The 16,700-nt window shown below is 34.4% G+C and overlaps 1 protein-coding gene across 5 annotated transcripts in view; it reads left to right on the forward strand.

The window, feature by feature from the left end:
- Positions 1-16,700, forward strand: part of IPO11 (importin 11) — a 483,265-nt gene that overhangs the window by 432,835 nt on the left and 33,730 nt on the right. For all 5 annotated transcript variants that reach the window (XM_048930643.1, XM_048930638.1, XM_048930639.1 and 2 more), the window contains 12 exons: positions 125-277; positions 591-634; positions 1,438-1,528; positions 2,949-2,996; positions 3,461-3,566; positions 6,767-6,893; positions 7,934-7,967; positions 8,169-8,209; positions 9,375-9,491; positions 11,503-11,616; positions 14,233-14,348; positions 16,083-16,159. In XM_048930643.1, coding sequence (XP_048786600.1) covers positions 125-277; positions 591-634; positions 1,438-1,528; positions 2,949-2,996; positions 3,461-3,566; positions 6,767-6,893; positions 7,934-7,967; positions 8,169-8,209; positions 9,375-9,491; positions 11,503-11,616; positions 14,233-14,348; positions 16,083-16,159 — 1,068 coding nt within the window. The remainder of the gene's footprint in view (positions 1-124; positions 278-590; positions 635-1,437; positions 1,529-2,948; positions 2,997-3,460; positions 3,567-6,766; positions 6,894-7,933; positions 7,968-8,168; positions 8,210-9,374; positions 9,492-11,502; positions 11,617-14,232; positions 14,349-16,082; positions 16,160-16,700) is intronic.

The raw sequence follows: 16,700 nt of genomic DNA on the forward strand, positions 1-16,700 counted from the left end.
CTGCCATGAAAATAGCCTTTTTTTTTTTTCAAATGAGAATTTCTTATCTGTTATTTTCTTTCTAGTACCGTTTGATCAGTAAGCCATTTAACTGTAATCTGGAGTTTTATACATTTCATTTCAGATAGCAGTCCTGAAACTCTTGAAGCACATAAGATAAAGACAGCGTTTTTCACATATCCAACACTAATGGAGATATGTAGGAGACTAGTCACTCACTATTTTCTGCTGACAGAGGAAGAATTAACAATGTGGGAAGAAGACCCAGAAGGCTTCAGTAAGAAATATGTGGTGTAGTTGGCTGTAGTTTATTTGGATACTGGTGTAAGAGTTTCATATGCACATTGCCTCTAGAAATTACCTCCTGTAATAGTTGCTAGTTTTGGGGGTTTTTTTGTTTGTTGTTGTTTTTTTTTGGTTTTTTTTTTACTGTCTTACATAGACAAATGCTTCATCCATAATGTTTCCATAATATGAGATTTCTCATTTGTCTGTGACATATTATACATTTGCATATCTAAATACTAAAGTTTAATTGAACCACAGTTGAATTGAAGTAACGCTTTCTTCTTTTCTTTGTGAAATAATAGCTGTAGAAGAGACAGGAGGAGACTCTTGGAAGTACAGTCTCAGAGTGAGTGTTTCAATTTGAAATAAAGCATTTGACATCTATGAGTGCACTTTTACCTAAGAGAGATGATACTTGGTGGACAGATAAGCTTACACTTAAAAAAATAAATTAAAATTTCATTTGAATTAGTATAAATTTAACTTCGTGTGTTTACCAGTATTGAAACATTCTAAAATGTACTGGAAGCTATGGACTTTTTTCCCATGTTTGAGCATGGAATTTGCTTCAGCATTTGCATTGTGTACTATGTGGTGGTTATTAAATCCAGTAAAAGTTTTCTCTTGTTTAAACTGGCTTTGTCAGATGTGATGAATGAAGAATGTTTCAGATGCATCTGTACCTTTTAGTTCAGATTCTAGTGTGCTTTTGGAGTAAATCTCTGTTATCTGTGCTATGCTTTGCTTTGCAAAGAGAACTCAGCTTATTTGCTGGGATACTTTCAGATTAAAACTAGAAAAAACAACCCTGCACATCTAGTGTCTTCCAAAATGCAAGTATGCAATCATATGAATTGATTGGACCAGAAATAATTTAAAAACAAAAAAAAACTAGTGAAAAACTGAAATATTTACAGTTGCTGGCTTCTCAATTCTTGCTGTTTCACTCCACCAATCCACTCTTGTACCACAGAGCTTGCTAATATAGACACTTTCATCAAAATCTTATATACTATATAATATGAAATGGTATATTACATTTTAAATTATGGGCTGCGGTGTAAGATATTTGGCACATGTGAAATTTAGCCTAAAATACATTTTAATTGCCCTTATTTGATTCTGAAACAGATTCTTTCAATTTTTCAGCCATGTACGGAAGTTCTTTTTATTGATATTTTCCATGAATATAATCAGACTCTTACTCCTGTACTTTTAGAAATGGTTCACAGTCTGCAAGGTGAGTTGTTTAAAACATACAGGAACAAAAAATGTAGCATTCTCTGCCTTTTATAAACAGTTTATGAACTGAAATTTCTGTGAAACGTTTGTATGAAACAGTTTTACCTTCTGATATCGGATGTGGTGAGTGAATGTGAGTGCATTCATGTGGTATTTTTGAAAACATGTTAGTATTTTAAGATTGCTAAACTTGGTGTAAGGAAAATGCAGGTTAGGTAGAGGTAATTCTAGATGGCTGACAAAATTTGGAGCATTTTTATTGCTGTGAGCTTTCAGACTTTCTTGAGAATGATCCATCAACAAGTTTAATGAAAGTTGTTTTTAACAGGGAACTTTTCAATCTTGCAGGGCTTTATGTTATTTTGTGTTTGTGTTAGTTCTGCTGTGTTTATGCAGAAGTTAGGGAAAAATAAACCTTTTAAAATGAAAGCTCAAATTATGCTTGTTTTTGGAGAGTCAAGAATACTTTCTAGTTCTGAAGAACTTACTCTAAATGCTCAGCCTTTTTTTATACAGTATCTGAAGTCTTCGTATGCTGAGAAAAGATTCAAGTTTGTTTTTTTTTTTTAATACCATTTATAGTGGCCATGGGAGATTATAAGTCTATCACTTTTTCTCCAATCCTTTTGGATTGGAGAGTTTGTAAGGTTGCACTGTACTTTATTTATTATATTGTTTTGCGTTTGAACTTTATGGAGTGGATCAGTACCTACTATTAAATAGAAATCACACTCAGAAAATAAGAATTTCTGACTTCATATCCAGAATCTCTTCTTACGTATCTTATGTCTATAAGTTTCTGGATGATTTGCTATGCTGGAAATAGTATAAGGCTCATTACAAAAGGTTTGGCAGTTAATTTGTTTTCCAAGAATTAAAGATGCTGCTTTTACGCTAAGAGATGTACTCATGCATGCATTTCTTGCTCCTGTTGCCCCTAGTAGTATTTCCCAGTATTTTTTATTTGAGACCTAAAGTACTATATGGTATTTATAACATATTAATTCTAAAGACTTTGGAAAATGTTTACTTATGTTTACTTTACTAAGAACATGTCCTCATGCGTATGTAGTATTTGGGAGCTAAGTCCAGGTAATGACAGCTGGCAGTAGTACCACATGATAGACACAGTCTTTCTAGCTTGTGGATTTTGAGTCTGCTCATAAAATACAACCTTCTGACTTTTTGTTGCTATTAAAATTGATCAGCTCTGAGAAAATGAGTCAGAAGTACAGTATGAAAACGGATTTTATTTCAGTACGTTCACTGAAAAAGATGTCAAAACTGAAATACTGAATTGTAACTGAAAATAGTGAAGCTGTCTTAATTTACAGCATATCTAGTTCAATTATAAACTCTTAAACAGTTTTCTGGCATTGTTTTAGTTATACCTTTTTCTTTAACTATTTGTCTTGTAGGAACTACCAACTTGGAAGATACCAGTGCTATACTGATTAAAGATGCTGGTAAGTTAAATTTTGCTTTACCTTTGAAGGAACAGAGCTGCTGTTGTGTATGTGCTTGACTTCTTAAAGATTATATGAAGATCAATTCATGTAATAGACGTAATGATACGAGTTACGTGAACTGCAACATGTTCATGAAGATGTTCTATCCATTTTAGAAATTGAAGTATTTTATGTCAAAAGAATTGTCCGAGGGCTGTAACAGAACCATTCTTAATAGAATGAATTCTTCATTGTCCGTACAGCTCTTAACTGCTTTCAGCAGTCTGTAAGTTTTCTTCTGTCATGCCTTTTGCTAAAACATCCATGTTCTTGATAGTGTTCTTGTGAGTATATTCATTAGTTTTATTTTCATTTTTTCAGTCAGATTATCTTTTTTTTTTTTTTTTTAATTTGCCTCATTATTTATAATGAAAAATGAAACATTTGAGCAAACAATAAGCATAACTATTGATTTTCTCCAGTGTATAATGCGGTTGGACTGGCTGCTTATGAACTATTTGATAGTGTGGATTTCGATCAGTGGTTTAAAAATCAACTGCTAGCAGAACTTCAGGTTTCTCATAACAGGTAAATATTTTGAACTGTTATGTATTCCTCATTTAAACATGGATTCTTGATATAAATCGGTAAGATACAATGTCTCATTATTGTAGACATGAAAAATGATCAGTATTGAAACGTACTTGTTAAATGACCATAGTATGAAATATGAATAGGTAAACAGCCACTGATGTGATTATGAAGCTTGCCTTTTGTTAATAATATTTAAGCTGTTATCAGGTCCACTTTCCATGTTCTATTAAGATATTATAAGCCTTCCGCTTTCAGCTATTTAACTTGATTAAGCTTTCTCAGGACAATCAGATTTTGCTTTTCTAAAAGTACTTACTTAGGCCTCCTGAGTTTCCATAGCCTTTTAAGCAGCCAGGTCTCACTGAAGTCTGTGGAAGTGGTTTTTCTGTGAATATCTTAGCTAAGGTAGCAATTTGTTCTTTTGTTGCTCTCTGTTCTCTTCAAGCATAAGCCGTCTGTAGCACTCTTTGGTTCATTCTGCCAGAAATAAAATAGGGAAGTGAGGGCAGATTTGTGTTCGATGTGTGAATAATTAAAGCTGATTCTATGTAAAGTGTACTATATAGACCGTCTGCTAGGGGTTTTGCTTCCTACCAAATTCCTCTTCAACTGGATGACCTTCGTATGAGTACCTCTTTCCTTTAGTATCTATCTTATGGTATTTTGAAAGATGATTTTGGCATCTCAGAGCAGAGATAGAAAGACATCACTGTCTGTCTCAACAACTGTTTAGAAGAAGCGTTCCTCCCTATTCCTCAAGCTGTCACCCTTCTGCCAGGTAGCACAGTAAATGCTATTACACGTGGTCTTATCAGGTGGGTTCCAAATCACCCTTTGACTCTGATTAATTAGGTTTCATTTTTTTCATTAGTCATTGAAAGTGACCCTAATGTCCTTTGAAAACCTTTCAATTTTTCTTCTGTATTTGAAAATTCAGATAACTGTTATGTGTGGTAAAATGAAATATTGAACTAATTTATATGCTAATGCCTACAGGAACTACTACAAATTTTAAGTCATTTTCTGCAAGGAATAAGAGTTACTAGTTGACTTTTTTATTTTTAAATGGCAATTCTAAGCATATTCTTGGCAAACACAGATGAATTTCATGTGCAGTGAAAGATGCTGCTAAACTCAAGAAAATTAAAATACTTGCCATTACAGTACACTCTTTTTCTATTTACTTACATTTGGCTGTATAAACTTGATTTAGAGTTGTAGAGTAATTACCACAGTTGTTTACTTGTTGTCTCCTAGTATTTTCCTTTTTTTCTCATTAGTCTTCATAAAACACGATTGCAGTTTCATTCTGCTGCCCACCAGTGGTCAAGCGCTATAGTGCTTTGGCTGAATGTCAGAAGAACAGGAGAAAATTCAGATAATGTACATATGCTTAATCCTTTGCTACTGTGCTCTAGCAGCACTTATCTCTGAATAAAGCTGCCAATTGTATTTGTAGCTCATGCTGGCTTTGGCATATTTATGGCATCTACCCATATTCCCTAGCATAAGTGAAAACTGGCAGAAATCCTCAATGGCTGATTTAGTTATATTTATAGTAGGAAAGACACCTCATCACTCATCATACTGTTTGGGTGGCATTTGTGATAGCTCAGGGTGAAATACCTATGGGGACAGGAGCTTGCAGTAGATGTCAGTCTGTGACTTGAAAGCCTTGCTTGTTTGAACAGCTTCTATTGCTATTGTAACTGGAGACTACCAAGGCAGTTCTTACCCTGGGGTTTTGCAGCTGCTCAGTGAATGCATGGTGAGAGCAGCACTGCTAAGGCTTGAGCAACACATGCAGCGTGTGCAGCGCAAAAATTTTTTGAAACCCAAGGACAATAGATTTAAGTTAGATATAAGGAAAAATTCTTTTACAGTGAATGTGTCAAGGCACTGGAACAGGTTGGCCTTTGAGGTGGTTGATGCCCTGTCCCTGCAGACTTTCAAGGTGAGGCTGGATCAGGCCCTGGGCGACCTGACCGAGCTGTGGTGTCCCTGATCATTTCAGGGGAGTTGGACTAGATGGCCTTCAGAGGTCCCTTCCAACTCTAAGGATTTTATGATTCTAAGGTAATGAAAAGGGGTCATGTTAGAAATACTGCTTTAATGGCAACTTCAGGAATAGACGAGCAGTTCAGATAAAAGAGATTAGAGGGTATGATCTGCTCTTCCACAGATGGTCACATTTTACGCAATCATGATAATCACCAGCTAGCTTAAGTTTTGGAATGAAAACCTGGGTGCTGCTAGCAGTGACCAGAGGATTTGCTGCATTTTGTTTTCTTTGAATATCTCCAGCTGTTGTGAGAGTGATAGTGATACCAGCTATGACCACAGCAGTCAGTAACTAGCTAAATCTTTTCCAATCTGAATTATTCTATGATTCTGCACGGAGTGGGTGTTTATAAAGAATGCATATTGGAGGTATGGACTGTGCTACAATATCACCAAAGTTGAGAACACTTGCTATTGGCAGACAGCTATGTAGTGCTGTCAAATGTTATTTAAAACTTCTCTTCAAATGATAGTGGTTAGAAAACTATCCGAGACTGTTTTCCAGGAAAAAAAGGAATACTTTTTTTCAACAATCTGAATTTGATGATGTTGCATATCAGGCATGAGTATTCCAAGAATGGAGAAACTTGTTTTATCACAGGTGCTTAAATAAATAGTAGGACAGGTGTCAGGAAGGCTATGTCATCTGAAAGACATGCTTCAGCAGCATTTGGTAGGAAATTGTTCCTGCTTCTCTGTCACTCAGTAAATCTCAAGCAAAAATAGAATGTTATTCCTCATTAGCTTTGTGTTCCAGTCTGATGAAGTGCTGCATTTATGCTACTTTGACAACTTCCATACTCTCTGAAGGTGTGCTTTATCAATTATTTTATAGTTATGGGAATTTTTAATAAATTAGATATATTCAACGTAAAGAAGAATCAGTAAGTTGTTTAAATTGCTGTTTTGATGACTTACAAAGCCAGAATTGTATAAAATGAAAAATACATTGAAGTAATGAGGCAAAATAGATTGTTACTTAAAACCCTTTGGTAGGATTTGTCTTGCCTAACTCTTTATGTCTGCAAGTTAAATATTGGTCTTAAAAAACTGAATCTTTTAATAACAAATTATTTTAGAACAGCAAGTGTGAGTTAATGAGTACTTTTTTTTTTTTTCCCTTCTACTTTGAGGTATAAACCAATACGCCGACGAGTAATTTGGCTGATTGGACAGTGGATTTCAGTAAAATTCAAGTCAGACTTGAGGCCTATGTTATATGAGGCAATTCGTAATTTGCTTCAAGACCAAGACTTAGTGGTAAGTGTAACTAAGTGATGTTTTCACTTGTCATCTAAACACTGGTGATATGTAAATTCCATGCTTTCTGTAAAACTCCATAACACTACCTTCTGGGAGAGCCCATTTCTGGAATTTTGGCAACAGTCATGAAACCAAATGTTAAGATGCTCGCTAGGTGATAATTGTGGGAAATTGTTGTCAGAAGCAAATCTGTGGTGTTGTTTTTATTTTTTTAAACAAAGGTGTGAAGTATCTTGTGAGAAGTCATTTATTAACTTGCAGATACTTTGTGTTGATAAAACAAAGTTGTTCTGTTATACTGTCGAAACAGAAATACTTCTTAAGCATTGATGTAGCTGTTCTCTGCTGGCCAAATACAGGAAACAGCATTGATTGCTAAGCCAGTTGAATAAAAACTGGAGTTTCCATTTACCATCATGTAACGTTAAGTTAACAATCTGCATTCCTGTTTGTTTGTTTTAAACTCTGCCAATGTTTACCCAGCAAAGAAGACCAGAAATCCCACAAGAACAATCAAAAATAAGCAGAGCTAGCTTGTTATTTAATTATTACTAATTGGCAATCCAGCAGCTCTTTGATTCCATACAGCTTCAGCAGAACAGCATGGATTTCCTTGTCAAGTATGTGACTTCAAAGCAAGAGCTTTCCAAGATATCCACCAAGAAAGAACATGCCACTTGTGGAATTTATCTATTTGCTTTTTGTGTGACAGCAAGACATGAGATAATCCCAAGTTAAATTCCTTCTGCTTTATATGAGTTTTTGTCACAGGCTAGATATTTTGTTTATTTTTTTCTTGACCTCTATGGTTCTGCTCAAGCAATTTATCCAGGTAGTATCTCTGGGTGCTGCAAAATGAACTGTTGAGGATCCTGAAACAAAAACAAACAAATGTGTCAGAGTAAACTAATCTTCTACAGGGCTGTAGAACAAGCATGACAATTGAATTATCAAAGCAACAGGTTTTCAGATACTGTGCTGAGAATCAGAAAGCTTAATGGACATAAGGTTGATGTGTCTTGACTTTTGTCTTTCAGGTCCGTATTGAAACAGCTACAACGCTGAAGTTAAATATCCTTTTATTAACAAAGATGCTGGTTAGATATTTAACAGAGGTATTCAGAGTTGCTGAAAAATAGTGAGCTTTAAACTTACTGCCTTTTTTTTTTTTTTTTTTTTGACTTTGTTATTGTCACATATCCATTAAATGCTTGCTTATTGGAGTGTTGTATCTATGTGTAACATGTATTACTTTCCTTAATGGCTATGTACCCGTAGATGACTTTGAATTCAGAACTGAGCAGTTCTTACCGGTAAGGTCATTTATATGAATGTAATCTCATGAGCTGGTAGATTTATGGTTGATGATCTGAGAGGTCCTTTCCAACCTTGGTGATTGTATGATTTCTGGAGGAAAGCAGGAAAAACAATGTAATTTCCCATTTCATTTGCCTGAATGTGTATGCATTTACTTGTACTTTGCATAGGGCAAAACATGTAAAGATTCATACTGCTGCTCTTAATATTTTTAATGTGCAGTATTCAGTCAGACAATTCTGAATTTCTCTATTGCATGATGATTAGAATTTCCTGTTGTTGCTTTTATTGATATATATTTTGATATACACACACACATATATATTGATATATATGTGTGTATATATACATATATATATGTCCTGTGTTATCAGATGCTAAGGTTTTTCATACTGAGTTGGTATGAATGCTGTCTTTAGTGAATACATCCCCTTTTCACTCTAACTTACTTTCAAGTATGTCTATTTCAAACAGTACATTCCAACCTGCTGTTGCACATCAATACTAAATATAGATGTGTTGTTAAAATAATGCCTTAAAGTCATAGACTAGTTGTTCTCTTATTTTGTTGTTCATTACGTTTATTATGGCTGGCATTAAGTAAACAGTGAAATGCTAGCTATAAATACAGCAAAGATTTATTTTCATAATTTAAATTTAGCTTTGCATTCTCATTGCATTATGTACTAATTGAAATTCTCTTGGAACAATCAACCAATTCCAGGATTTAGGGTATAGATTCACAAAAGAAAAATGATATTTTAAGATGTCTTTTCCAGTTCAAAATCTGAATTTTACCTGTTGACCCCCAAAACTGGATGACCATACCTTTGCTCTGATCAAAACTGTGTTTCTTCTGCAGAGATGATCTTCAGCCTTATGCAATTTTATTTATGATGTTGTAGTTACACTTACTGAAACACCAAACTGATGTATGTTCACAATGGTTACATATTTGCGCAGTGTATCTGGTTTCTTTATCTTCTTTAAACTGTGAATGTTAATTATGTGGTTTTGAAAAAATAGCATTTTGCACACTTGATCATTGTCTTTGATAGTTCATAAATGTCTTAGTATTGTAAGCACACTGAAATACTATCAATTCACATCATCAGTTGCATTTTTTATTATCTAATACTTTATTTTTTCTTTTTCTTGTAGTATTTGGAATCCATGTTTACATTGCTCTTTCAACTTCTTCAGGAAGTAACAGAATGTGACACGAAAATGCATGTTCTTCATGTTTTGTCTTGTGTGAATGAAAGAGTCAATGTACAGGTATTTTTTTTTTCCAGACTTTAAACATTATTAGCTTTGTACTAATACCACAGAGAACTTTTTAAAAAAGTTTTCAGCTTGTACAAAATTAGTAGAAAATTATCACTAGTTACTAGACTGGTTTCTGTTACGGTGCATGCCTGTAATATTTACTTAGTCTTCTTCTGATTTTTAGTTCCTTTTGTCTAATATTGCTTTTTTTTTTTTTTTTTTTTTTTTCCCCCAATTACTACTAATCTTTTAAAACTTTGTTTGGCCTGGACTCAGCTTTTGGAGTTCAGAATGAATTCTACTGCTTATTATAATGTAGTTCTTGCAATTTTGAAGAAGTTTCTATTTTCTATTCTAATCATCTAGTCTTATATCTGATCTATAGTTCTATTGAACTTTGCATATTAGGAGACACGCTGGGGGACAGAAAGCTTTACATTCCCAGAGACAGTGTATTTCGATTTGTAATTTCTCAGTGGTATGGATAAAGATGAGGATTATAGGAAAAGTGAATATGACAGATTTCCTTGCCTTTGTACATAATATGAGCCATAGGAGAAGTGGGAAAAATAAGTTGAGGGAGAGTCTTTACGAGTCTAACATTAATCTATTTGTCTTCTATAGTACTTAATTCTAATTTAAGTTATTGTAGAGCATAGCAGAAAAATTTTGGTTAGGACAAGCGTCTGCTCGTTATGTAATCCAGTGTTTGTTCACATCATGATTAATGTCAGATTATTCAGGACTGTATCTAGCTGAATTCTGAAAATCTCCAAGGATGGCAATTCTGCAGTCATTGTTTTTGAAAGAAATACTGCCGTTTCATCCTAACTGTGAGAAGAGCTAGCGGGTGGCTGTTGTTTCAGAGGGAGTGGCGTTGGTGATTTCCTTTCCATTTTTGTCTTTATCGCAGGGTAGATGTAGCACTCCAGTGATTCTGTGTTTCTCCCTGGAGCTGGCATTGATAATTAACTTATTGAAGAAAAAATGAGTGGGAAGTAGTGACTCATTTATTGTAATTTCCATTAAAAATTATGTATAATTTCTTTCAAATACTTGTCTCAATTTTGATCTATATGGAATCACTTACAAAAAGAAAAAAAGCAAGAATAGACATATTTTTCATTGTTTTTGAAAGCTTCTTGGATTTAAAATAAGTGATTTGGGTGTATAGGATGTAATTGTTTCTGTATTTAAAAGTGTATAGGATATAACAATTTCTGTATTTAAAAATTCAGATACATAAAACCAGTTAAATTTTGATGTTACTCTTGTAGCTATTGTATTGAATATGAAATACTTTAATTGTATCAGAGCGTGAAAATACTGTTATAGGCATAGTTTTTAGGAATCATAAAATGCTTAATTCAGAAAACAAAGAAGAATACTGAAAACAAAACTCAACTTGTGAATTATTCTACTTACAGATGTTGAGTGAATAGAAATATATTAAAAATGTATAATAAGTGACTTCATGAATATTTTGTGTAAAGCTCAGAGTATGTGGTTCTTTACTGAATTCCTTTTTCTTCCAAAAACATGATGGTGGTGAATGTAATATTTTAACAGCTTCAGATTAATGTCCTAGTGTGGACACCTAGTGTGTTCAAAAGTTTCTTGTACAGTGGCACTCTGCAACACATTTAGATCTAAAAGGATTGTTTTTTTCCTGAGATTGCATCTGGTCAGTAACTGTGTTGTAATAAAGATGTGCATCATAATGAAAAGGAAACGTCTTCAGTTACCAACTTAAGTTATAGTTTGTTCCCTGTTTTCTACATAAGCATTATTGTTATCAATAGTTTGCTATAGATTGGATGGTGTATTTAAACCACTGTTCAATCAGAAATCAGCTCAATTACATAGTAAAGAATACAGTTTTAGGAAAAGGAAAGTAAATTAAAGCAGATGTATTTTTTACTATGACAAAAGTAGCTCTTAAATATCAGAAACAATGTTGGGGATAAATTAATGACCTTGTTTCACATGTTAAGAAACATGTTTGTGTACTGAATTTCAGATACGACCGTATGTAGGATGTTTGGTTCAGTATTTACCTCTCCTTTGGAAACAGAGTGAGGAGCACAATATGTTACGGTGTGCCATTCTTACTACCTTAATCCATCTTGTTCAGGTAAGGTGTCAAAAGCACACAAAAATTGCTTATGTCTCCTTCAGTACTCCTGAAGGAGAGTTGCCTGTGTTTTGTATGTATCATGTTTTTTTATATATGTTTATATAAATAAATATGTAATGTTTAGATATACTTTGGTTTTACTATACTTTTAGAAATACTATTTCTAAATGCTGTTCATATTGCTGTTGTTCATAAATGCTGCATGTTATTTTCTTAAAATAAAAACATGGTGCTGCAATAATGGAGATAATCATGGTTAACGTTAAGCATTTAACTGTTTTGCTTCTTGAGGCTTGTTCAGGAAATGCAGTTCTGTAATCAAATTTGCTTGTGTTCTGGAGGATGGAAATTTTGATTTTTGCAGTCTTACAATTGAACCTCTTTTATTGTCCATCAAACAGCTCGTTCTGTCTTCGTTTCCTGTAAGGCATTAGGAATGTCAACCTCTTCTTAAACAGAGTATATGGTTCAGACTTGATTCTGTAGTGGAGGTGCATCTCTTTTTCCCATTGTGTTCCATTCAGCTCTTGGGGATTCGACATTCCTTTTTGCATACTTTATGCAGAAAATAAGCGGTTTCTAAATCACAGGCCAACAGATGAGCTACATGGATAGTGTGGCTTTTTAAAATTTGGGTTTTAATTCAGCTTATCATCAAATGTTTGTTTAAATTCTAACATTCTGTCTTAATGTCTTTATGAGTTTCCTTTGGCATTAACTAATTATGGGTCAACATGTATATTTAGCATTTTAACCCTTCTATTGTTGACTATTTGTTTTTACCATTGACTTTTTACTGTACAACCTCGTCCAATATAATTTTTTTATTTTTATGTAGCATGTGGGAAAAAATACCTTACCTCTTCATAAGTTTCCCAGCTTTTATGTTCTCTTGTGCTTTGTGCTTGTGTTTTATGGAATAGAGATAATAGCAGTTTTGAACCTACTTTGTTATATAGTAGATTTGTATCACATACAATTGTATTTCTGTTTCAGACTTTTTTTCTTCTTTTGAGAATTCATCTGTGCTCATAAGCTTCATTTTTGAGCATACTTGAATATCTCCTCTTTTTCAATATGTTTTAAAATGGAATAGTCAGACCTATCAAAATGTCTTTCAGTAGGAACTACCATTACCTTGCCTTTGTTAACAAGTACATCTAGATGCAATAATAAAAAAGTAATAATGCTGGGAAGAGAAGTGAATATGGCGATTCTCATACCATTTTTTTTCTCCTGCAGTTTTTTGATGATCTCTTTTTCAGCAAGTCAGCAAGTTGTATTAAACTTAATATTACCAGAATATGTTGTTGGTATATAACAACATTAAGTATTTCACAGAATCATAGAATGACTTGGTTCAGAAGGGCTCTCAAGAACCATCAAGTTCCAGCAACCCCAGCACAGGCAGATTTGCTAACTGCTAGATCAAGTATTTGATCGGGTTGCCCAGAGTGCCTTCCATTGTGGCCTTGAAAATCTCCAGGGACAGGACATCCACAAGCTCCTGGGCAACCCATTCCAGCACCTCACCACCCCATAGTTTTACCTATTGTTGTTTACAGTTGCCTGTAGTTGCCTATAGACTTGCTTTTCAAGATCTAGGGTAGTGTTTTGGGTGGTAGCATGGGGCATGAGATCTTTTGCCAGCCATCCAGTGGTTGCTTCTGCCATTGTAAGCACATGATATTTGCCATGGTGAGTTTGTCTGATGTAATCCACCTGCCAGGCATCCTTGTGTTCATACTTCAGTCATTCTCCTCCACACCAAAAAGGTCTTAGCTGCTTAGCTTCCTTAGATACAGCATATGTTTCACATTCACAGATGAGCTGTGCAGTGGTATCCATGGTCAATTAAATTCCTTGATCCCAAGCCCATCTATATGTTTTGATTGATGGCATGAAGCACCATGAGCTCACTGATGAGCTCAGTTTTCTTAGGTAATGATTCTGCAAAAAATCAGTGGTAGTTTCCAATTTAAGAATTCAAATCTCCATAAGATGAGTTTCAATTTGAGTGGTTACCTTGAATTCCCAGCCTCCCCCCAAAAAATCATCCAACCAAAAAACAACCCAATAAAAACAACCAGAAACTTGTTATCAATCTGTGAATCTTTGCTTGACAATAAGAGAAAGATAAGTCCTCCTCCTGATTCTCAGAACGTATAAAAAGTTTTAAACTGTGCCGAGGTCCAAAGATTAATTTCTTTCTTGATCTTTAATGTAATTTAGGCATTTACTCATTCACTACTTGTGGGAGCTGTGGCTTTTCTGAGAAAGAGTGTGACCAGTGAATCTTATTTAGGGAAACAAGAGGTTAGAACTTTCTTCTTGCAGACTGTTAATAAGCTGCTTTTTCTCAAAAAAACAAACAAACAAAAAAAAACAAAACAAAACCAGAAAACATGCAAACAAACAACTGAAGACTTATTGAGAGAAATCTCAAGCATTTTCATGTATGAAATGAAGTTCGGTGTCTGATTTCTTAAATGGATGTTTACGCATGTGAATAGAACAGTATCATGTATCTTTTTCAGTTCTATTCTGAAAATGCTTAAGTTGAGGTTTTTGAAGCATTTCACCTTTTTAAAAAAATGTTATTTACTTTTATAGGGCCTGGGAGCAGAAAGCAAAAATCTCTATCCTTTTCTACTTCCAATTATTCAGTTAAGTACTGATGTTTCCCAGCCTCCGCATGTCTATCTTCTGGAAGATGGTTTAGAGTTGTGGTAAGAATGTTTTATTCCTAATTGTAAGTGTTTAATTCTTTTTTTTTTAATATCCCCAGAAGAAAAGAAAGAACATAACTCTTAATACAGTTAAAGCTTTTGTTTATGTTCTGGATAACTTAGCTCAACATCATCTTATATATTTTCTCAGAACAATGGAGGTTAAGAAGTCAGTAACAGAAACATGATTAAAATTAACTAGTTCAGTAGGAGATCCATTTCACATAGTTCATAGCAAGCTATGGTTTTATATTGATAATAAACAGCAAGACAAAGCTGACACTCTAATATGTATACAAACTAACAATGTGACACACTTGACTTGAGCACAATAACCCACTGATTATCAGAACTGGTTGATGGAAGAGATACTGGAGTTCACATGGATAAAATACAGAAGTTACTTTAAAGTCTCATGCTCTCTTGTGGCTGAGGATTAAATGTGGTACTATGATCTGCTTGCCATAGGGCTAATTGCTGATGTTTCTGATGCAGCTGACCCTCTGAAGGGAGGAAACTGTTACTAGTCCAAATTCAGCACAATATAATTTTCCAGTTGAATAGGAATATATTGAGTTAGTCTTGAAATAGCAAGGGATTCCTGAGATCAGAATTGTAGATAAACAGTTGTAGTTCAAATGCCAAACCCCTAAAAGATCAGTTTTATATAAGGCAAAACTAAGGTTTATAATGCTATTGGTGAGAGGGAAACAAATGTGAAGTGCATTTTGTTCACAAAACTTAACATGAGGTTTAAGATACCAGATCAGGACTTCTGTGTTACTAATATTGATCTTGAGATGATTATTCCAATGCCTATGCTGGAGATTGTATGCATGGTTTTTTAAGATGTTCCAGAGCAGGTATGTCCAACCTGTAGCCCACAAGTGGCCGTGGACAGGTAGTAATTAGCCCAGTTTCCTGTTGCTGCACCATAATGGAGACCCAGACAAGTACTCGTCACTTAGCAGCAACCGAAATGTAGACCCTTGTTCTAGAGCGTCAGAGTGATATGGGATGGAGCTGGCAGACATTGGTGGGATTCTAACTGCTTCTTAAAAGAAGAGCAGGAGGCCAGCTAAGATATTTACATAACATATGTCTGGTTGGATGGGGCCTTGAGCATCCTGGTCTAGTATTAAATGTTGGAGGTTGGTGGCTCTGCCTGTGGTAGGGGGGTTGGAGATTAGTGATCCTTGGGTCCCTTCCAACTTGGCCATTTTGTATAAATACAATAATCCCACACCTAGATCTGAACACAAACTGGAATACATTGCTGTGGCTTTAAGCATGAATTTCATACATAGTTACCCTTCTCAAATGTGAGGAATTTTAAGTTTATATAAATTGTGGAACTATATGGTTGTCATTTTATGATAATCAATGTATTATTTTAGACCTAAAAAAAAAATGCAGGGGAAAAATTTGAAAATTGAAATTGAAAAAATTGAAGACTTGAACTGTTTGCCACAACAGCTGTTCCTTGGAAGTGTGTAGCGCTGCAAATGTTGTCCTTACAACAGCAAAATACATCAGAACGGTGTTCCTGCTCTTGGCATGAGCATAGCCTCAACCAGCACATATGCTTTAAAGAACTGAGACTAGATTTGAAATATGTTTCAAGCAATTGTTATAGTTATTCGTGGTTCTTAGAAGGTACAATACTTTACATCTGCTAAAGCAATTAATGTTTTTCATAAGTCATATGAAGTATTTCATTTAATCTATTCTTAGGTTAGTGACATTGGAGAATAGCCCATGTCTTACACCTGAGCTACTGAGAATATTTCAGAACATGTCTGCCCTTCTTGGTGAGTCTTTTACTAATAAAGTTTTTGTGTTTTTTTATTTCCTACTGTCAGGAGCGTTCATGCATTAATTAATGCCACTGGGCTGCAAAAAGTTAGCAAAATTTTAAGTATTCAAAAAGGAAGAATAAGGTTTCTGTTTGTCTATCCTATCTTCTTTAATATTTTTATGTACTTGCTGGAGTTGTGGGTTTTTTGTTTTTGTTTATAAATAGATTGAAGCTTCTTTGTACTGAAGAGACAAATTTCAGTTTATCATTTTGAGATTTTTAAAGAATTCCTAGAAATTTTAACACAAAATTTTGAGTTTTCTGATATGGATCAATGGAGTATTTTGTCTGCTTTATTTAAAATCACAGTGATTTCCAGTCTGAAGAATTAAACTTTTAATTAGGTTTTCCATAATTCAGCCAATAACTATATAGGAAATTTTCAAACTCCATGTATTTTTGAAACTGTGGTTGGCAAACAGCACTGAAATTAAGTTGTTGTTTTGCCTTGTACCTTGTTCTCATTACTAAAAGTTGCTGCATTATGCGACAGC

This window comes from Lagopus muta, chromosome Z (genome assembly GCF_023343835.1).
Source record: "Lagopus muta isolate bLagMut1 chromosome Z, bLagMut1 primary, whole genome shotgun sequence".
Classification (NCBI taxonomy): Eukaryota; Metazoa; Chordata; class Aves; order Galliformes; family Phasianidae; genus Lagopus; species Lagopus muta.